Below are 22,620 nucleotides of genomic sequence, written 5' to 3' on the forward strand. Positions count from 1 at the left end.
TTATTGTGTTTTCTGTAGGATTCTGCTAGGGATTACTGTGGGTCACCTTGTGTGAATTTGACTGGGTTCATTCTAACGTTCTGTCACCAATTGATATGCTTAAGTTTTGTTTGCAGAAAAAAAACAGAAGAAAATCTGAAGTGTAATATAAGTGTAAATCTGAAATAAGTGTCAGGCAGACTTCTATTTTAGGTTTGAGTGTCTCTTGATAATGTAGATATAATAAAAGCAGAACACTTGTGACTCAGTACAAAAAATGCTGACATTGAGAATTGCATACCCATTTTCAGCTGTAGTGATCTTGAAATTGTGTCAGCCGTACAGGCAGTGTTTACAGAATTGTGTGTGTGTGTGTGTAGGTATGTAGGATGCTGTGGCAATGTTGCCCTGCCCCTATGTGTATTTCGGTGTTGTATGTTACATGTAGTGTGTTAATGTTGGTGTATAGTCATTGGTACACGGGATGTAATATGGGTATGTGCACGAGTGTTTAAAATGTATATTTGTATTTAGGCACGAGGATTGCACAGCACTTCACATGCAGGTAAAATGTAATAATATGCAAGCACGGGGAATTGCACTTTATTAATTCACCTGCAGTTGTACCGAGACTCCAATTGAATGATTGACTAGCAGTCGAGACTCGGTACAGCTGCATAAAAGAAGCATGTTTTCACTCACTCGGGGTTGTGTGTTCCGTGAGTGGAGAACGGGATTGGAGACGGCGGTAATAATAATGATAGTAAATAATATCAGCTCACCGTGTTTGTCTGTGTAGTCTGTTTTATTTGTATCTTTATTTTGGCTAAAGTGCCACATCCTGTGTTTTGTTTGTCTTACAACCTTTTATTTTCTATCTGTTCATTTATTAAATGCTGAGCGAAAACAATTACTCAGCTTCACCAAACTCCACCTCTCTGTTTATTCTGTGTTGGTTGCTGTTTCTGGTCTGACGTCACCCACTACAGCCATCTTTGTGACAGATGCATAAAAAGGTTCTTTGAAGGGATGCTTAATTAATTTCTGTTTTAAACAGCTATAAACATATTGCTTTACTTAGGATACCAAATAATATATTACCATTTATAAACACACATACATAATGCATCTTCACTTCTGTATGTTTACCTATTTAATATTTTTGATGATTAAGTTAATTGATCTCTAAACTACAACTGTATGTGAATAAATGCTGTAACATAATTGTAGCTGTCCCCTTTTGGTTCCCCAGGCCCTGTTACTGTAAACATGTTTTGTACAGAGATGTAGGTGCTGATACAGTACAAGGATTGGACAAAACCTGAAAAACAACCTGTTAACAACGATACACTAAACGAGTGTTAGCACGAATAAACATGACTAATAATGATTCAAAGCTAAATCCTTGCTGTATGGGCACTATATTCACATTTTGATTTATACTTTTTAAATCTGAAAGACGTATTGACCTTATTAACAAGCTTTCAAGACAAGGGAATTATACCATTATATAAACCCATACTTTATTCTGTACGAGCAGTGCTCATTCAGCTGGGATTAGGGTCCATCATTCCCTACACAAGGAATCTGGAGAGGCATCCGAATCGAGGCCAATGTTTTTCAGCTGGTGTATCTCACTGCCACTCCTAGCTAGGGTATTTCAGGATATCAAGTAACACACATAGCCCTGCTCATGATAACAAGACCTTTGCATGCTTTATTTGTAAGCAGTGTTGTGCAACACCCTTTATGAGTATTCATTCCTGGAATCATTTGCTTGGTAAGAGATGACAAAACAGTGTGATTTCGTGCATCCAGGGTTCCTCTATGTCAGGGAAGCAGTTACTGAACCATTGCAATATCTTGTCCTGTATGTGTTACAGTGAAATATTTTTTTAATATAGTCATGTAATCATGGTTGTTTTGATATTTTTATTCACACATCCTGGGTCATAAATCATATCCTTTTCTGTTTTAGATGCCGCGATCTGATAAAGCAACCCTGTTGCCTCAATCCTGTATTTACTCTTAGAATCATGTCTGAACTCTTAATTACATCGGGTATTATTCTGAGCTCTATTGTCATGAAAGTAAAGGAAATAGCTGTGATAATGCCTACCCAAGTTGCCTTGTGAGGAAGAAAATGCCAGTGTTGACGAATCATTGTTTTCAAGTTCCTGGAAAAGAAAATTATTCCTGACCCTTAATTTGAATAAAGGTGCAGTACTTTGAATGTTCCATGCAGTTCTAAGATTGGTACTTGTTGAGATAAACATGTTTGGTTGTAATTATATTAAACACTGTGTGCTGGATCACTTACAGATCATCAAGTAGAGGCCTTCTTTGACAGTCAGCCTTAAACCACTAACAGGCCACGTGACCATTCACATCCCTAAATTGCAAACACAACAAATCTATGAGGTCACACTTCAGCCTGGACAAAGCAACAACAAAATTATACTTTCTGTAAACACAGTAAGAAGATACAGTAAAGGTGTGCTTTTTGGAATATACCATACATCCTGTGTATAATGCCTTTATCCATTCTGTTACTGTTTCACCTCCTAGGTCATTACCTCAGCAGGGTGTCTGGAGTTAAAGAAGGGCTGCAAAGCATGCCAACAATTAAGGGAAGTAAATGGTTACTTAATGACAGGACAGAGAATGTTGAAGGCCTGCTGAGAATTTCACTCACTGCTGAAATGAGAAGGATGTGACTACCTGAGACTATAAACGGAAGGAGAGCAAAACACAATGAAGGCGAATAAGATTTTAAATGTTAACAATAATAATAAAGGCACAGTTAATCGGTTTCTAATTGTATCAAAACCCAGATTTATCTGGCATTGCCTTGGTAACTGACCTTGTATGTACAGCGGCTCCTGACTCAGTCAGCTTGCAGAAAGTAATGCCCTCTAAGCAGGGTTCTATTGCTTATGGAAGGCATTCTGACTTTCTTTAGCCTACTATGTTGAAAAATCTTTTTTTTTAAATGAAATTACAATTATGTTTATATGTGGCAACATACTTGTTCCTTAAAGGCAGTGTTCCTGTCTGCATTGTTTAGAGATTTGTATATTGTAAGGTCATTTATTTTGTAAGAATTTTGCATACCAGATCATTTACATGTATTCCAATGTGTGTGCTTTCGTCCCTCCTTTCCCTACTCTCCTTCCAGAGTTGATAGAGCAGTGAATGCCATTTTACCTTAATAGACCTATGTCATCAGGAATTTTGGGTCTCAAAGGATTCCATGAAACAAAGACACATTTGATAGCAGATTGATTTACACTGGAACTACTTGCGTTGCTTGCAGTGATGTAAGGATTGTCTTCTGGGCCTGTGATTCTTTGTATTTTACCAATTAGTCGAATCAAATTTCAATGCACATGGGTATCAGTAGACATATGCTGATCAAACATACAAACACAATGTTTACATTGCTCTGAGAAAGAAAGAAAGAAAGAAAGAAAGAAAGAAAGAAAGAAAGAAAGAAAGAAAGAAAGAAAAATTAAAAGAAATGTGAGCCAGGCTCTTCCCACTAAAGAAAAATGTGACCTAGTATCTGACAGCTCTATACATATTTGGTAGAGCAATGAGCCATGATATTCAGGGATCCTGACCACTATTCGTCTCAGTTCAATTGAGACCCAATTCAACTTCACTCATATCTTCAGGTATGGAAATCTTAGCCTTACAGTGGCTGTCAAAAGTATTCACCCCCCCTTGGACTTTTCCACATTTTATTGTGTTACAACATGGAATCAAAAAAGATTTAATTAGGAGTTTTTGCCACTGATCTTGCATAAGTATTCACCCCCTTGAGTCAATATTTGGTAGAGGGACATTTGGCAGCAATTACAGCCATGAGTCTATTTGGGAAAATCTCTACCAGCTTTGCGTATCTGGACACTGCAATTTTTGCCCATTCTTCTTTGCAAAATTGCTCAAGCTCTGTCAAGTTGGATGGGGACCTTTGGTGAACAGCAACTTTTTCAACTCTTTCCACATATTCTCAATTGGATTGAGGTCCGGGCTTTGACTGGGCCACTCCAGGACATTGACCTATTTGTTTTTAAGCCACTCCAGTGTGGTTTTGGCTGTATGTTTGGGGTCCTTGTCCTGTTGGAAGATGAATCTTCTCCCAAGTCTCAGGTCTCTTGCAGACTTCAGAAGTTTTTCCTCCAGGATTTCACTGTACTTTGCTGCATGCATTTTGCCCTCTATCTTCACAAGCTTTCCAGGCCCTAACGCAGAGAAGCATCCCCATAGCATGTTGCTGCCACCACCATGCTTCACAGTAGGGATGGTGTTCTCAGGATGATGTGCGATGTTAGGCTTGCGCCAAACGTAGCGCAGGGCCAAAAAGCTCTATTTTGGTCTCATCAGACCATAGAATCCTTCACTTGGTCTCAGTTATTATGACATTGCCAGATAAATTAACTGTAGGATTGTTGAATAGTCTGTGTAGTATAGAATCAGACTCAAAACTTGTTGTTGGAGGCGGGGTGTCATTCAAGCTGGCAGGGAGTGGATTGGCTGATGTGGAAAGAACTGAAACAGGGTTGGCAGTTTGACTGGCTGGTTTTGAGGCAGGGGGTTGGTGCTGATGATGGAATTGTGGACCAATCGTGTCTTTCCTGTTGATTTGCTGTCCAGTAGCTGCGAATTGAGCCTTCATTACGGTGTCCTGTCACAGACATAATTTCTCTTGTCTCTAGACCAGCGTCAGAAAGTATCAATGTTTAAGTTGCTTTTTATGTTATCAGATTAGTTGTAGATTAGAATGTTAAGGGGAAAAGATGGTATTTATGCGCAGATTGATTTTAAATTGAATTCACAATTAAGCACTTCCACATTCTAGCAGGCATCTATGCAAAATAGAAACCCGCTAGGTCTGGAAGCTGATTGGCTGTTCGCACTCAATCATTTTCTAATAAAACTCTTATACTATAAGTGGCCCAGATTGTAATCCGGGGTGACCTCAGGGTTTATTTGTACTTCCTAGTATCACTAGCAACATTATCATTGGTCCCATTCTCTTCTTGGAAGATTTTTTGTTTTTAAAGTATTCATTGTTAGTGGGAGAAAACTGCCATGTTCACAAATAATGTAACTGATTTAAATATCAAATCAAATAGGTGCTCAACCTATGACCCGTAAGTAAATCTGAGGTGGTCCATGACAAACAATCAGGAGACTGCAATGATTTGAACCAGCAAGCTCCTCAATGCATGACTAAGCTTGTACTCTACAGGACAGTACCTCGACTATGTGAGCCACATAAAAAATATTGGTACGAGGGTAGTTTGTACTATTGATTTGGATGTTTTTGGTCACCTTGGAAACAGATGGAAACCACTGGTATACAGTTTGCTAATCCATGTTTGTTGTTCCTTCTTTAACTAACACTGTTATTCCTGTTTTACTTTTCAATTGAATACTGGTGGCTTAGCGGACAGGGAACCTCTCTGTGGCTGGAGGATACAGTATTGAAAAAAACATTGGTTTGTTTTTATTCTTCTTTGTTATACTAAAGGTACTGCATTTTTTTTTTAAATCTCAAAAATAGGTTGTGAATCTGTAAGAATGAACAGAATGTGGTCAGGTGACAGGGTAAATCTACAGTGTCGAGAAAAAGTTTGTGAACCCCTGGAATTTTCACATATTTCACATGTTTCAAACCTAAATGATAGATAAAGATAACCTGATTAAACAAATGACACAAAAACATGATACTTTTTCAACATATATTTGTCTACAAATGATTCAACATTCAATACCATGTATGAAAAAGTATGTGAACCTTTAGATTCAGTAACTGGTGGCACCCCCTTAAGCATCAATGACTTCAACTAAGTATTTCCCACAACTGTTGGTCAGGCTGTCACATCGGTTTTGAGGAATTTTGGCCCATTCCTCCTTACAGAACTGCTTCAACTCGATGACGTTTGAGGGCTTCCTTGCATGGACAGCTCACTTCAGGCCCTGCCACAATATTTCGATGTGGTTTAGGTCTGGACTTTGACTAGGCCATTCTAAAATGTGGAATTTCTTCTTCTGCAGCCATTATTTTGTAGATCTGCTTGTATGTTTAGGATCAATGTCTTTCTGCATGACCCACTTTCGGTTCAGATTCAGCTCATGGACTGGTGGCCTGACATTCTCCTCTAGAATCTTCAGATACAATACAGAATTCATGGTTGTGTCAATGATGGTAAGCCGTCCAGGTCCTGAGGCAGCAAAGCAGCCCCAAACCATCACACTCCCACCACCGTGCTTGACGGTTGGGATGAGGTTCTTCTGTTCGAACACAGTGTTTGGTTTTCGCCAAACATAATATTTCTCATTGAGGCCAAAAAGTTATACCTTTGACTCGTCTGTCCAGAGAACATTGTTCCAGAAGTCTTGTGGATCATCTATGTGCTCTCTGGTAAACTTCAAATAGGCAGCAATGTTCTTTTTAGAGAGCAGTGGTTTCCTCCTGACTATCCTTCCATGAACACCATTCTTGTCTTTTTCTGTTAGTTGAGTCACAAGCGCTCACATTAGTCAAGGCGAAAGTGGCCTGCAGATCCTTGGATATTACTCTGGGGTTCTTTGTGACTTTCTTGATGATTTTCCGGTTTGTTCTTGGAGAGATTTTTGTAGGACGACAGCTCCTGGGTAGAGTGACTGTGGACTTGAACTTTCTCCATTTGTAGACAGTGGATTGGTGGAGCCCCAAATCCTTAGAAATGGTTTTGTAACCATTTCTAGACTGATGAGCATCAATAACTTTTTTTCTGAGGTCCTCAGAGATTTCTTTTAAGACGTGTTTCGACACACCTGTATGATGAAGACTAAACTCACAAAGTTTCTGATCTTTATATAGGGAGGGGCCTCCCAAACTCACCCCTGAAGTACCTAATTATGTAAACACCTGATTCTAAATTGAGCTGATAAAACCAGGGGTTCATTTACTTTTTCACATACCCTGAATCTTAATTACTCATTGTTTGTCTAATTCATACATCATTCTGTTTCAGAAGACATGGAATTGGTTAATATTAACCCTATTGGATATTTAAGAAAAGACTGGTTTTGATTCAAGAAGGCTATCATGGTAAAACTGTGGAATTTCCATAATTATCATTGGGGCTCACAAACTTTTTCTCAGCACTGTATCTTCCTATCTTTTATATATTCCTTTTGCTGGCTTAACCAGAACAAGATAAAAACACAAGGTCACAATATTCTTTGTTTTTTCTAACTTTACTCCATGTTTACCATTCAATCTAATGTGACATACTAGGGATACCTTGTTTTTGTTCAGTTTGTAAATAGTTTAGTATAGCAAAAATATAGATGGGAGTTTTCTTTAGGTATTATTTATTGTCTTGTAGTTTGTTGGCAGTGGTCCAGCAGTAACACATTGCTTTTCATTGTGATTATGAAATGCTCTGAATGGTGTCAGCCCGTGCACGTTGTGATTTTATTAACCGCCTGATAACAATTATTGATTGTAACAGAGGCCTGCAGACCTCATTGTGTGAATCACCTCTTATGTGCAATGACTGACAGTGTTCTTGACAGTGAATTAAAAAGCCAACATTGGCACCTCAATCATCACAGTGTTTGAAATGTCTTTTGGAGCATTTCAAAATCCGAATTGGAGACTGTATACACTTGAAATCTCTTTTTAAAACAAAATTCAAGTCATTGTCACTGGCTTCATTTTTGTTTTTTATTCTATTAACCCTTTTTATACCAGATGTCCTCACAGTATTGGGCATAGCCAACCTCATATTATGTAAGTGTGGAACTACAAAATGTAACGTTTGGTATCAAAATGCTTAAAGAAATATTTTAATTGAACCACATGAAGTCCCTAATTTTACAATGCCACAGCGGGAGAGAGTGTTTTTTATGGCAAAAAGCTGAAGGTGTTATTATTATTTTTTATTATTTATTTCTTGGAAGATACCCTTATTCAGAGCAACTTACAGTTGTTACAAAATATCACGATACAAAGTATCACATTGCAAAGTATCACAGTACACAATATCACATTACAAAATATCACATTACAGATAAGAGCAGTTATAAAGTACAATAAAATCAGTACATAGTAAGATCAAATACAGATTAGAGCAAAATAAAGACTACAGTAAATAAGTACATTTAAGACCGAAGTCGACTAAGAGCAGTAAACTTATTGTAAAAGTAGTGTTTATAATGTTAGGTTATTACCATAACCCTGGTTCCCTGAAAAGAATGACAACCATTACCGAATGGGCAGAGCCTCTCTGACCTGTCAATCACTGAGCATATGTAAAAAAGCTGCCCTATCAGGGCCCTGCTGTGAGGGGGAAGTCCATCCCACCTCCTGCTGAAGAGGGACGTCCTCACAGTAGCATATGGCCATTCGAAATTGAAGGTCAGTTGGGGACACGACCTCGAAAGTTAATGGTTGTCATTCTTTTCAGGGAACCAGGGTTATGGTAATAACCTAATGTTCCCTTTCAAGTGGAATGACAACCATTATTGAATGGGAAGCTGTACCAAAGCTGTTGTGGCTCCAGATTACCGACAGTACAGCCCCACGGAGACAGAGAGCAGGAGTAGGGAAGTTGGAGCTGCCCGGTAGCAGGGGCAGTCTCCCCTGAGCCTGCAGCAAGGTGTCTAGCATGGCCTGCTGGGCTTTCATGGCCTGAGCCAGCTCCTCAAAGTGCCGTTCTGCAGAGCTCTGGCTTTCTCCAGTGACGCAGAAGGGGAGTGCCTGCGTCTACGAGGGGAAGGGGAGCAGTACTTCTGTGACGATCGCCTAGCCACTATAGTAGGCAGGCTTTGAGAAGGACCCTGGATCACAGATTGCATCTTTCCCTGCCCCGAAGAATGGGAATTCGCTGGGGAGAGGGCTGCCCTTCTGCGCTTGGTTCTTCTAGAGAACTGTTGACAGGAGGAGCAGTCCAAGTCTCCTGTCAGTGCCCTGGCTGAGTGGTCTAGACCTAGACACCTGACACAGGTGGTATGCTCATCCTCTTTCGGGAGCTTAGCAGCCCACTGGTCGCACTGGTGAAAACCAGCTGAGGACCCTGCAGAGCGCACTGACATGGCACGTGGGTGTTGGTGCCGGTCAGTATGCTTCGGTGCTGAGCTATTGGCGTCAGTGTCGGCACCGAAGTGGACACACCAATTGATGTCGGTGTTGGTGCCGAGGTGAGCGCGGACTGTGCTGGGGTGTTGTGGTCGGCACCAAGGTGACTTGGCACCGACTAAAATAGCGTGGCACTGACCGCGTTCTTCCACAGCATTGACCCCAATGCCAAGGAAGCGTGGTTGGTGCCGAACTGTCGCAGTCGGTGCCGAGGCTGAGAAGGCCACGTAGGCCCGAGCTGGATGGTAGCTGGAGCCGAGTTAATCAGCGTAGAGGATGGCGCCGCATGCCAGCGGGGTCACCCTACAGCTCCACAATAGCTCTTGCGACTCAGAAACAGTATAAACTACACAAGGTAATAAGAGAGAGAGAATAGAAGCTTAGCGCCAATCTCTGTAGAGGAACGAAACCAGCTCTAATCAGTGGAGTCTACCAAAGCAAGGCAAGGCAACTAGCAGTCTCCAGAACACTTGTAGTATTGTAGCTTACCGTAACAAACCCAATTTGCAGGTAAAAAACATACAAATGATCCAATTTCCAGCACAAAGAGAGCACAAGGCAATTTAGGTGTTGTCTCAGTGCGGTAAGAGAGAAAATGGCGATATGCTACTGTGAGGACGTACCTCTTCAGCAGGAGGTGGGAGGGACTTCCCCCTCACAGCAGGGCCCTGATACGGCAGCTTTTTTTATATATGCTCAGTGATTGACTGGTCAGAGAGGCTTTTCCCATTCGGTAATGGTTGTCATTCCACTTGAAAGGGAAGTGTAAATTTCATTAAGATCATGTAGTAAGTACGATACATGGATGAGAACGAGTTTAAATGTGAATGCAGATACCTTTAAGAGTAAAACCAAGCACAAGATACAGAAAATAGTTATAATTAAGAGCAGTAGTTGAATACAACAAAATATGGGGCAATTCACCTTTGATTCTAATGTGTTTTTATTGGTCTAAAAATTCATTCAGGAAAGTAAAGGACGTTAAGATGGATAATGTTGTTTTAGATTCATTTCAGTTTTAGAAAATGCCCCTCATTTAAGTACAATGTGAAAGTAAGGGGATGGGTGTAATAGCAGAAAGTGAGATTGTTATCATCATTATCATGCCTTATCATAGTGCATAGTGGAAATAAGTAAAGTGGAACATGTGCTTATTATGTCAGTCTCTTTGTATTTCCGCACAGTGGAGTTGGTACAGGAGCCGATTCCAGGACCCCCTGACCAGCTTCTATTTCAAGATCAATGGACTGCCGATTTTCCTCAAGGGCTGGATCCTGGTGGTTTCATTTCAGGACCGAGTCACCTCTGATATATAAGTGTTTTTTAGCTATAGAGATTAACCAACAAAATTCAATAATGAATACTGTGACTCAATAGAACAGCCTTTGTTTTCCGTGTCTGGAAAAGTTAGCTGATCTGTTAGCCGGCACACTGTGAGTAATAACCTCAGATTGGCGTTAATGTAGGTGATATGTTCACTTTAGTTCTCTGCTATAGAATTTAAATGGATTACTCTGAAAGCAGCATTCATTTAGCAAAATAAGTTTAGATTCAAATTAGATTCTTTGTTAGTCACCCACAGTTGAAGAGTTATCTTTATATTATAATTCCTTAAACAATCATTCACCATAATTCTACTTCTCTGACATTCTCTATTTGCATGTCTGGAGAGGAGGAATTTATGAAATTGAGTTTTATGACATCTGCGATGAACTAGGAATTATGGTAATTGGAAAGAATTCTTCTCATTCACATGATGCCATAGTCTTGTGAGTAATGGCTAGACATGGAAGATCTTTCTTTTTATACACAATTCTATACATCTATTCATCTGTTCTATTCATCTGTGCCGTGTGGCATTTCAGATCTGGCTTGTGCCCTGTACCCTACTGAGATGAGTTTTATAGACTCAGAAAGAATTTTCTCATCAAGGAAGTGTTCCTTATTTGTAATGTACTAAAATACATTAATGACATTGGAAAAGACTTTTAGTGAAAAAGTTTGACATTTAATTTATGAAATTACTGTTAGTATTTCTAGATATACCAGACACACCCTTTACATTATATTACATGTGTTCTTCTTTTCAATATCTTGGATCCACATTTGGTTATTGGATAAACCGGAGCCCCACATGTCTCAGTCTATTTATTATTTATTTATATGTCTATTTGTTTATTTTGAGAAATCAGTTGTGCAATATAACTTTTTTAAAAATGTTTTATTAAGGTATTTATTTTATTTATTTTATTTTAAAAAAAAAAAAAAAAAAAAAAAAAAAAACAGGAATATAATAAGCATAATAATCTTTGTGTTCCATGAGAGATTTCGTCATCTCTAACTTTAAACACATCAGTCATAAATTCAAAAGAAAAACTTGAGTAGTGAGACTCAAGTAAGCCTCGACTTTGTAAACCATTTAGAATAGCACAGACAGTAAGCACAATACAGTGTCTGTTCCTCCGTGTGTTGAGTGGAATCTTCATTGCCATCATACAGAACTATGTTAGTGTTAGCCAAAACATTTATCTACTTGACATAAGACAATACAACAATTGGCTGCAGGCCTTATCAAACATCAGTAAAATTGTTGGCCAGCAGTATTTCTATAATGGTACGCGCTTGTACAATTACTTTCAAAATGTAAATATGCGCACATCATTTAGACATTGAGAGTCGATTGCAGCGTACCCGTGATTTAGTCTGCATCAAGTGGACTAAAATGTGGTCTAGCAAATCCTGCAGATCTGTGCTAAATTAATCCTGATTGCGGCGTACCAAACAGCTAATCCGGAAAATTGGTTTAGCTGACCTGAACAAGTGGAACAAGTTAGACCGATAATGAGGACTAACCAGCAATAAGTGTTAGGACAAACTGATATTTACATGTACATTGGCATTACTAGCATTTGAAGATATTGAACCGGCAAAAAATTCAGAAATATGAAAAGGTATAAAAAAAGCAAATAAAAAATATATTAATGATAAAATGATAAAAACGTTTTTATTACATTAGGCGTGATTCAGGCAAACACATTTAAGTAAAAGTGCGCCTATATTTATGATATAATTGTAGCCTACTACATGTTTTTTTTATGCACATTCCGCACACGGATCATACTTGCTTTTTAACATGATGGTAGCCTATTGTTGCTTGACACTGAATGTTAAATTCTAAATGTGTTGTTTATATTTAATACACATTTCACTGACATTTCAGGTTAAATTGAATACATAAAACGTGCTTTTATTATTTAAATACACAGTCTCTTATTGCCACACATGGTAACAGGGCACACTGCCAATGCCTGTACAAAAAATATTGTGTCGATAAACAAAGACTTTAGTCTCCAGTGCCACTACATACAGACATGCATGTTGCACAGTACCTGAAAGGTTACAAATATTTCTGAAAAACTGAGAGTTTATCAGATTATTACAAATGAAATCAGAAACATCTATAGTAGTCTAAGAGTGTATGATAAAAGTTGTGTGATGATGCAAAAAAAAGGTTAACGCTGCGGTGTTGTCTCTGTTATAAATGCTATTGGATTTAAATCGTTGATTATGGATGATGGTATTTTGTAGCATGACTTTTGACTCCATGAATGCTAAATTAACTGTTAAGCCCATGTCTTTATTTGCTGGTGATTGAGTGGGATTGCATGCTGCTCTGGCTAACTTCGAGGACCCCCTTGGAAAGAAATGCAGATCTCTGGGTTCTCATCAAGGTTAGTCAATAAATAATTAAATTGTCTTTAATTTAGAGGTTTGCATATAGAAAATAAAATAACTCAGAAGAGACATGTTAGGTAGGTTGTAGGAATAGTCTACATAGCACCCAACCTGGTTTAGTCTCTTCAGTGTTGTTAGTTGCTCATGGAAACTGGATAAGAATAACCCTTATCAGTGCTACATCTAGACCCATTATTCTTTACTGTAGAAGAAGTCTAGTCTGGCCTGTGGTAGGTACTAGGGACTCGGAGCTAGAAAGATCATGTTATTTAAATCCTTGCTCACCATTTGATTCTGGTGATGACTCACTGTTCTACATGATAACCTTGTACGCTGTACGCATGATACCCTTGTGTATAACCTGGTAGTGTCTCCGGGGGGGGAAAGGTCTATCAATTTGCAAGTTAATCAGGTTTTTATTGTGATTATAAACAGGCCATAACTTGCCTTTTGTCTTAGCGAAGGTAATTTGGCATTACTCTTTTCCAGAAAATAAAAAATGAAACTGGTTTTACCAGCTTCTCTGAAATGTAAGGAAGTAAATGTTGAAAATAATAATAACAATGAAAAAGAAACTAATACAGTGCTCCATTGTAACCACAGCCTCTATAAGCCACCACCTCAGTTGAAACCGACACATTTTTTAATTGGTGTTACCTGGCATCTTAAAAAGTGGGGATTGTAAAAATAAAACATAAATCAACATAAATTTGCAGTGGTGCGGTTCACTAATTAATATATGAAGGAACATTTGAATATTGATGGCTCATTGCAGCTCACTGATAGAGATATGCTTGCTGGATAGTATATAATTAAATATTGCTTTTTCTTATGCTTCATTTTAATGTTTTCTGACAGGAAGATACAAGCCACCCGTAACTGTCATCAAGTCCCACAAATGGAGAGGAATCAGTTGGTGACACACATTTCTACAGCTACCTCGACAACTGCTGGGCCTGGAAGAGTTTTCCAAAGACCAGGTTCACCTCTGAATATGGTTTCCAGTCCTGGCCCTCTTTTTCGACTTTACAAAAGGTAAATTCTTATGTATGTTTATAACCTACTTGCTTGCATATTGATGAGAGAAAAAAAAACTAATTTTCTGCCATAGTAGCCTCTGTAATTAACCTTGACGTTATATTTTTCTCTGCTTCTGGCACAAATGTCACCTTATGGGAGTTGTCTTTCCTTTGAAGTCTGTTTTGAGTTTTGGTTCCTGCTTTGTTACAGGTATATAATGATTCCACCTCCTTTATAATCTGCAGATAATATTTCGGAGTCTATTTTTATATTAATACTCTACAGTAAACAAAAAGGTGTCGTCATTTTGTATGCAAACTTGGGGAAATTACCTTTACGGGAAGTGGAAAGCATAGAAATAAATAAAAAATAATAACGTATTAAAATGTATTAAACCATTTGATTTCATTAAGAAGTTTATGAATTTACATAAAATGTTCAACATTTAATTAACAAGGAAAACTTCCGTAGACGAGAAAAAATAAATCATTACTTAATTATTCCTTTTAATTTTAGCCATGATTTGGTCCTCAACGTGTGGCCTGTTGAATACATTTGTGAAAACCTTTTCAAATGGCTCTCTCTTACCCTGCAATTGTGAGCCCTTAAATTACAGTGCAGAGTAAATTGTTAATAGTTTTAAAGCATTAACAGGTTTATATTTATTTGATAAAACATGGCTTTTAGGAGAAAAATCTTTGATCTTTCTTTTGATATCCATATTTACCAATATTTTGATAACCAATTTACACTGTTGTTCGAGGACATGCTTAAACATTCAGGTTTTTGTTTGCCTATGATGAGTTAATTCTGTCAACCTATAGATATTATTACAGGTACTGAGACCAGGCACATGTCTCAAACTGCCTGAAGGAGTTAGTGGTGATGTCAAAACATCTGAAGTGCATGCACATTTTACTACATAGCCACAGGTATATCCGGAGGTGTTCATTTTTTTTTTTTTAACTGTCATTTTTTTTCTTTTTTCCAATTTTCTCCCAATTTGGAATGTCCAATTATTATGTGCAGCCATATCCAGAACTTACAGCGTTGGAGGACCACACAGTTCTGAACTACTTACAGGCTGGCCCGCAGGGGTCACTGGTGTGCGATGAGCCAAGGACTCCCTAGCTGACCTAACCCCTATCCCACCCGGGAAGGGCCATTTGTGTGCTTTGTTATATTTGATCATTAGACATGGCAGATGTAACCTTTTAGAATCTGCAAATTCACATTTATTTATTTGCCTGGGAGGTAACTCATTGGGAATGATATTATTGACTTAAACAGATCTTAATAACACCCTAACAATGTATAAACTTGGACTGTATTTTATTGTATGTAATTTTGTTAGAAAATGTATAAAAAATACTTGAAAAACAAAACGTTACTTTACCTTTGCTGTATCCCATCCTGCAGCAATATTTTTTTAGACATAATCTCAATTCTTTTGCATTTTTTTTTTTTTTTTTTACATATAATGTATCTTAAATAACATAGGTAATACGTTTATCAACTTTTAATCAAGAAGAAATTCACTGCATTGCAAAAAATAAATTAAAATCATTAACCTTAATTTGCATGCTAATGAACACCATTAAGTGCTGTAAAAAAGCCTTAATAAAAGTAAATAAACTTCCTTAAAGAAAATGTTTATCTCAAACGTACGAGTTGCCAAGCTGCTAACTAAATAATCATTTACCTGGAGGGATTTTTATCCCTATTTCTGGGTTCCAAATTGTTCAGATAGTTCAAAATATGTGTATTACTCTGCCTGTTGAAATGTGCTTAAAAGGAGACAGATGTAAACCTGTACTTTCAAAAGCACATATTTACCAGGCTGTTACATTTTCTAGCAATGCTACTAATATAAAAGCTGTGACCGCATTCTAATTGATTCAAATTGTGCAGTTTAATTAAACATAAAGGACAGTGGAGCGATTATTTTTACAATTCAAACTACACTCAGGGGTGATTTATTTACCCTCTGACTAAATGGATATTACATTTTATACCCATTTAGTATCTTATTATGTGTGTTCTGTATGATTCACCATGCTGTTTCTGCTTAGATCATAATAAATAAAATGTTTCTCAAAATGCAGGACCCTTCAAGGTTGGAAGTATATTAGCAATGCTGTGGGTTTCAGTGCACAGCAAAATCATGCTTTCCCACCTCACTTATTAACAATCAGGCTCCTGGGCTCTTTACAAAAGCAACTTTTTTCTGTAAAAATAAGCAGGAACAAATAAGAAAATCATATAGAGCACAATGAAACTGGTAAGAATCTGGATGGCTGTCCTCTCTTCTTGTAGTTACAGCTGCTTGACCACAAGGTGTCACCATCCTAAACAGAAACGTTTAGCCAGATATTTATTCTGTTTGCACCAGTGCAAAGGTCGCCTCCGTTTGATGAACAAACTATGTAAATATTAGGCAAATCGAAAGTGATAACTTGGGTTTAGTTAGAAGCAGTTAACGTAATGTTCAAAGTTGTTTCTTATTAGTTTTAAAATATGTATTCAGTAGTGTTATTCCCCTTGTCAAAAAAATTGAGGCAGTGCTGCAAACAGAACAAAAATCGTGGCTAAGGAGACACAGAGGACATACAGACCTGGGCACAAACTAAATATGAGAAACACATTGTACAATACAGCACACTTTAATTAGATATTTCGCTAATGGTAATGAGAGGACGTAATTATAGGGTAAGATAGGCAGCTCATTAAGCTTAACCTTTAATTGGCTTAATGGTGTGTGCTGCAGGAGCCTTGGCCTAATAAAAAATATTCAGGTCTTTTCTATTTAAAACACTGTTTCAGCGTATTGCTACTCTTCTAGGGGAGTACATAAAGACTAAGGCCAGAGTAGCTCACAAAACATGGAACTGTGAATGCTTAAGCTTGGAAAAGGGTGTAATTGAACTGTAATTGATTACAAATGGCACAATTACAATTGTAACTGACATTTTTGAGAATATCTTGCCTGTATTAGAATTGCCACCTGCCTTATAGTCTAATTCATTTCTTACAATTCTACCTCAAGGTTTATGATTCATGGCTGGGAACAGTATTTGGAATATTTTGCTGCTCTAATTGTAAATTTCCTTAAAACATGAGCTTCGGTATTATTGAAATTTTCTTTGTTAAGAAGGAGGGTGAGGCAAACATTATCATCTTACAGACAACAAACATTATCCCATATGTTTGGCTGGAGGTAGGCGGTATCTCAGGATGCTTTGAAACCAACGGACTCCTAATGTTGCAGAAAACCAAGGCTGTGAATTGTTACCCCTGGAAGCCCACTAGCACTTCTGAGCTGACCAAATCTCTGCAAGTGTGCTCACTGATGAACATTTACTGATGCAGAACTATTGAAGAGCCTGTAAATCATCTTATGGCACTTGGCTTCATTTACATAAATACTCCCAAATGACATTTTTCAACCTTTTTTTCTGATAACATACATTAAATTAAAAAGAAGTGGACTCCAGCCTTTGTTATCACAGCTCTAATTAAAATGATGTGCTCAGCTGCCTTTCACATGTAATGTTTTCCATTAGAAAGGAATTACATTGATATGAGAACTATCACAGGTCAGTTGTGACCAGTACTGATCTATCTACTGGCTCGAAGTGAAATTTAGATTGCTTCAAGCAAATTTGGATGTTTTTTTTTTTTTTTTTTACCTTCACACACTTTTTGTTTATGTTTACAACTTGTATACCTCAAATGTATAAATCGGAATACTCCAATTAGACTGCTGGTGTTATGCGTAGTTCAATAATGTACAGTACACATGGATATTGCATTATGATACAATAAATTATTTTTGGTTATAGAAATCAATTGTATTCGATTAATAGTTCACTTTGTCATCAATTGTTTTGCCTTCATACAAAACTGTAGGTTGTAGTTTTGTGAACAGATTTAATAGAAATAAGCGAGTAGTTACAAAACAGGTTACTGCAATTTTCTTGTGTGCTGGAACTAAATGCAGTTAAAGAATTCATTGATGTATTAATACTTCACCAGGCTGTGTTCAGTGAGTTCCATTGAGATGTATTGATAGGACCCCCTTGGAAATTAATTTAAATTGCAATAGGTTCTTATTAAAGGTTAAAGAATACATGTATTATTGAAAAAACAACCCCTCAAACATGTTTGCAGAAGTTACTGGTTTTCAGAACGTGATTAGTATTTCATAATGTCTTGGTACACATTGTACAATATAGCACAATCTTCTAAGCTGACTCACAGCGTGGAACTTTTAGCAAAGTAGCAAGCTACTTGCTGTGGAAATGTAGGAAGAAGAAAAAGACTTATGGAGACAAGTAAATTTGTTTTTCTTTTATTATAAAAAAAGTATTACAATTATGCCACTGTAAAGCAAGATTTAAATTAAAGTAGTACACATAAGCTTACTTCTGCATATGTATTTACAGAATAAAACTGAAGAATTAATAAAATTATTTTTGGAAATGCAATAAAAAAGCAATACAATTTCAAAATCTTAAATGGTAGGGGGATAAATAATAAAAAGGCACGATGAATAATGTAACTTGGTCACATTTGCTTTAGAAGGCTAAAACAGTGCAACAAGGATGCAGTGCAAGCTCTGTCCTACAAGGGTTTAAACAAACAAACTAGCCCTACATAAAACTTTATAATTACTATATAAACTCTTTGAGTTAATTCATAACATATGACTGCACCAATCTCTACAAACCAATGCATAATTAAAGGCACATCTTATAGAAATGTATACATTATCATATTAACTAATACAGTAAGTAAAGCACACAACTGCAGTAATATGTCTTAAACAAAAAATAAAATAGAAAAACTAGTTTTAAAAAAAATCTTACATTGTTTAATTTATTATTTATTTATTTTTGTTATAAAATGTATGTCTTGACAACACTAGCATTAAGACAAATGGTTAAAACAACACTTAACTGTATGAGATATGCCTGGCTGACTGTGCATGGCACTGTCAGTCACCCACAATATTCTGCTCTGCTCTGCTTTGTATGACCTGTGGACCTTTAGACCTCTGCAGTGCACCATGTTTCAGTTCATGAAAACACAAAATGTTAGTTATTAAAAACACAAAAATATATTCAATTTGAAAGCCAGAAAAAAAAACGAAATGTGTGCATTCTGAAAAAGGAAAATTGTGTCAACAACCCCCCCTGTAGGACAGAGAATGCACTGAACAGTATCTTGAGACGCCAGAACTGCAAACTGGACTCAACTGCTGCTGGTCACAAGATAAATAAGCATTTGACAAAACAAACCAAACAAAACAGCCCCAATACTTCTGGTATGTGTTTAAAAAAGCCTATTTTGCCATGTTATAATTCTCCCTCAACAACAAAGCCTTGCTTAGGGACCTTGGATATTCCAGACAGTCCCAATTCTTCTGGAGTGCAATTCAGCGACTCGGAAGAACAGAGGCTAAACCTCCTAAAATATGTTTCTATCCCACTGTCGTATGCGATATTGTCTTCACTGCTGTAGTTCTTGAGATCCTGCAATCCATTTTGAAGCTGGGCACCTGTAAAAACAATAAACAAGAGAGTCATTCATAATCAAGCAAAACAGATGACAATGCTGAATTACATCACACTTTCAGCAATTTATTATGTACTTGTGATTCAAAAAAATATTCACATACTATCACCTAACTGTGATGAGTCCAGCAGTTACGAATCATTGACATGCCTTTACCTGTAATGGCTTACTACTAAATAAAGTACTTTTTAATCCCTGATTGTTATGTAATGGTTTATTTTTTTATTAAATACATTTTAGCTTGATAATACCCCTTGGCTGACACTAACAAATGTAAACTTGGCAACCCTGCTCCATAACAAGACAAAAAAAAAAAAAAAAAAGTGATCTACTAGGAATACATTTACACATGCTTACAAAGCAGAATTTTTTTTAATTATTCATGTAATAGCTTTTGCTTACTAAACTGCCTTTAATGTGCGCTGTAGAATTTCATTTAAAAGCAGTGGATTTCTCTGTGTTCTTTAGCAGGGTTCCCCTATTATATGTATACATCTAATTGGATCATAGGAAACAAATCGCAGGGTTTGGCAACTGACAGTCAATGGGACAGTCCCTCGATAGCAAATAACATTGGTAGAAAAATTCACACCCAGTGTAATCACACTGGTGGGGAAGTCACAATCTAAAAATGAAATCTGGTATTCAATTTATTTTTTAAAGCAATTCCCTATATACAAATGTGTTTTAATTGCTATATATCAATCCATTTAATGAAACCTGGTACTTTCAGTAATGAACAGAAAAGTAAACCGCAAACACAGTTCTATAAAAGCATTTTTAAGTGTGTGTTACTCTTTAATGATGTATTTAACACACACACACACACATATATATATATATATATATATATATATATATATATATATATATATATATATATATATATATATATATATATATAGATATAATAAAATGTTTCGTCCAACATTTGTAACGTGCAAAGCACTCAAGTTACTGTACGAAAATTCAAACTCACGATTATTCAATAAAGTTTACTCTTTTCATTGAATTAATCACTTTCACATGAGGGTTTCTTAATATAACCTTGAAGAAAACCTGGTGGAGTTCTATTTCCCAAGCCGAGTACGGGCAAAAAAACTTATTTAAAAAAGGTAACCACCTCAAGATAACACCAAAACGACATCATGGAAATTATTAATGAAAGAAACATGGGCTGCCAGCCAAACACACTAAGGCTGCCACACTGCAGTGTTGGAATCAATATGCAGTGAGTCCCTTTAAATATGGATTGCTATTAGTATTATTTGTGAAAGAAAAAGCTCTTATGGTAGTTCCAGTTAACATTTGCAGTTACTTTCTGTTGCATAAACAGAATAGTTGGTGTGCTACTGAGGTTGATACAGAGAAACTTGTGACACTGTGTCTTGTTGGTTTTGTGGCAGTTCTAATGAGCTATTTTCCATATTAAATTCAGTAGTTCAATAGAAACATTTTGTTTGTTTATTCAGCAGTCTGTGGTAATCATTTATGATTTTCCCTACCTGCCTGCTGTTCTACAAGAGCAGGCGAGTCCTTGTTCTTCTGCGCTGCACCAGACAGAGCTTTCTGAACAATATCAACAGCTTCTGAGTTCCCCACTGATTTTAAACCATCTAGCAGTTCCATTATAGTACCACCAGAAACCTGTCGATATAAAAATTTCATTGAAAAAATGGCAAAGAAAATAGCTGCGTTTAAGAAGTTAGACATTTGAATATTAAATATTTGTTAGTGTTTATTAGAAATGTTTATAATGAATGGCTGTAAATATAGACCAAAAAATAGTAACATATGCATATTGCCATGGTTCTCATTTTGCTTGATTGGTCACAGGTGGTCGGTAGTCTGTAAACAAGTCAAATACATGGAAATGCAGAGAAATGGAAACAAAATTACGATGTAAAATATAATTCATTTTTAAAAACACTAGGGTAGTCTCATGTAAGTCATATTTATCTGACTTAAATTCTTAACTATATGTATGTCCGGGCCCTTATGAGCCCCTGATGCCATGAGCAAGATCCACTTGTTTCCTCTTCTCATAATTCTACTAGAAAATGACTTTGTAATGCGTAAGAGTTTACCTCTAAATATGTGCGTAATACTTTCTGTTCCTCAAACCAGGAAAGACCACTGTCCGAAATTGAGAGAGGGCATTAAAATAGCAGCTCGCCTCTTTGGGGATGAAGACCGATTGAAAAGCATTGGATACCCAAATAATTGTATCAAAAAATGTCATGGCTTCACATGGGCTGAATTCATAAGAAGAGAATTACATTGAAAGAAATTTGTTTGGTCACAGTTCAAGCATCCACACAGGTTTTATGAATGAAGGCAATATCTTCCCAGACTGTTCTATGGAGCTTTCTGAGTTTCAAACACTCTGCAACACCATTTTGCAAGCAATATCATTCAACATGAAAGCTCAATGACACAGCACACGGAACATACAGACATCTATCACAAGCAATGGCAGGCACGCATATGTTGTCCATTTATGACTAATCCTACAGCCCCAGTGACCCTTCTCTTTAACAATACTTGAAACAGAATGTGCAAAGCAACTTATCAGTGTGTTGTCCCTTTCCAATTGTGTCTTTCCTTCCTGTTCTAATTGAGGCATCAAAATGCATTAACCTATATTAACGAAACGCTTCAAAGTGTTACTGTTCTAAAAGATTTCAAAGGGAATAATTCAGCACACCTAGGTTTTAGATCTCTCTCTAGCTAGATTTATAGGCAACAGAGTATACCTGTTCAGTGAGGCTACTACAACAAAAGGGGCTTTCATCTTACATTAATTTTTAATTGATCCTTTTATTTCAGTATTAAATTACAATTATGTGTGGTGCAGATGACAAGATGAAAAGCCTATGAAGAAATGCATTATGCATCTATGACCCTCCTCGTATCACAAGATACTTATTGAAAAAAGAAAAAAAAAACTGTGACAATGTTCTAAGTAGTGAGAATGGTTACAAACCTCGTAGTTCTCCAGTAGTGTTTTGGCTGGTGATGGGCTTAATTTGAAGGCACTGTTTAGAACTCCTAATCCTAGCCACTGTGCCAGGACCTCCCAACTCTTACCAGGCAGCTCCAGGACTTTGTACAGCTCCTGCTTAGCTTCTTCACTGAGATCATTCATATCACCTTAGGAGAACAAATCA

General features: G+C 37.0%; 1 protein-coding gene across 4 annotated transcripts in view; it reads right to left on the bottom strand.

Annotated features, from left to right (window-relative positions):
* Nucleotides 1–18,208: 18,208 nt before the first annotated feature.
* The window catches only part of LOC121321953 (nuclear factor NF-kappa-B p105 subunit-like), a 43,898-nt gene continuing 39,486 nt past the window's right edge, over nucleotides 18,209–22,620 (bottom strand). For 3 of the 4 annotated variants that reach the window (XM_041261349.1, XM_041261355.1, XM_041261343.1), the window contains exons 22-24: nucleotides 22,437–22,603; nucleotides 20,956–21,097; nucleotides 18,209–19,433 (exon numbers count right to left, since the gene is read on the bottom strand). In XM_041261349.1, the coding sequence (XP_041117283.1) occupies nucleotides 19,231–19,433; nucleotides 20,956–21,097; nucleotides 22,437–22,603 (512 nt within the window). In that variant the 3' untranslated portion in view covers nucleotides 18,209–19,230. Of the gene's footprint in view, nucleotides 19,434–20,955; nucleotides 21,098–21,537; nucleotides 22,604–22,620 lie in introns of those variants that run through there. The other variant, XR_005950990.1, reaches the window with a different exon arrangement.

The sequence above is a fragment of the Polyodon spathula genome, chromosome 1 (genome assembly GCF_017654505.1).
Source record: "Polyodon spathula isolate WHYD16114869_AA chromosome 1, ASM1765450v1, whole genome shotgun sequence".
NCBI lineage: Eukaryota > Metazoa > Chordata > Actinopteri > Acipenseriformes > Polyodontidae > Polyodon > Polyodon spathula.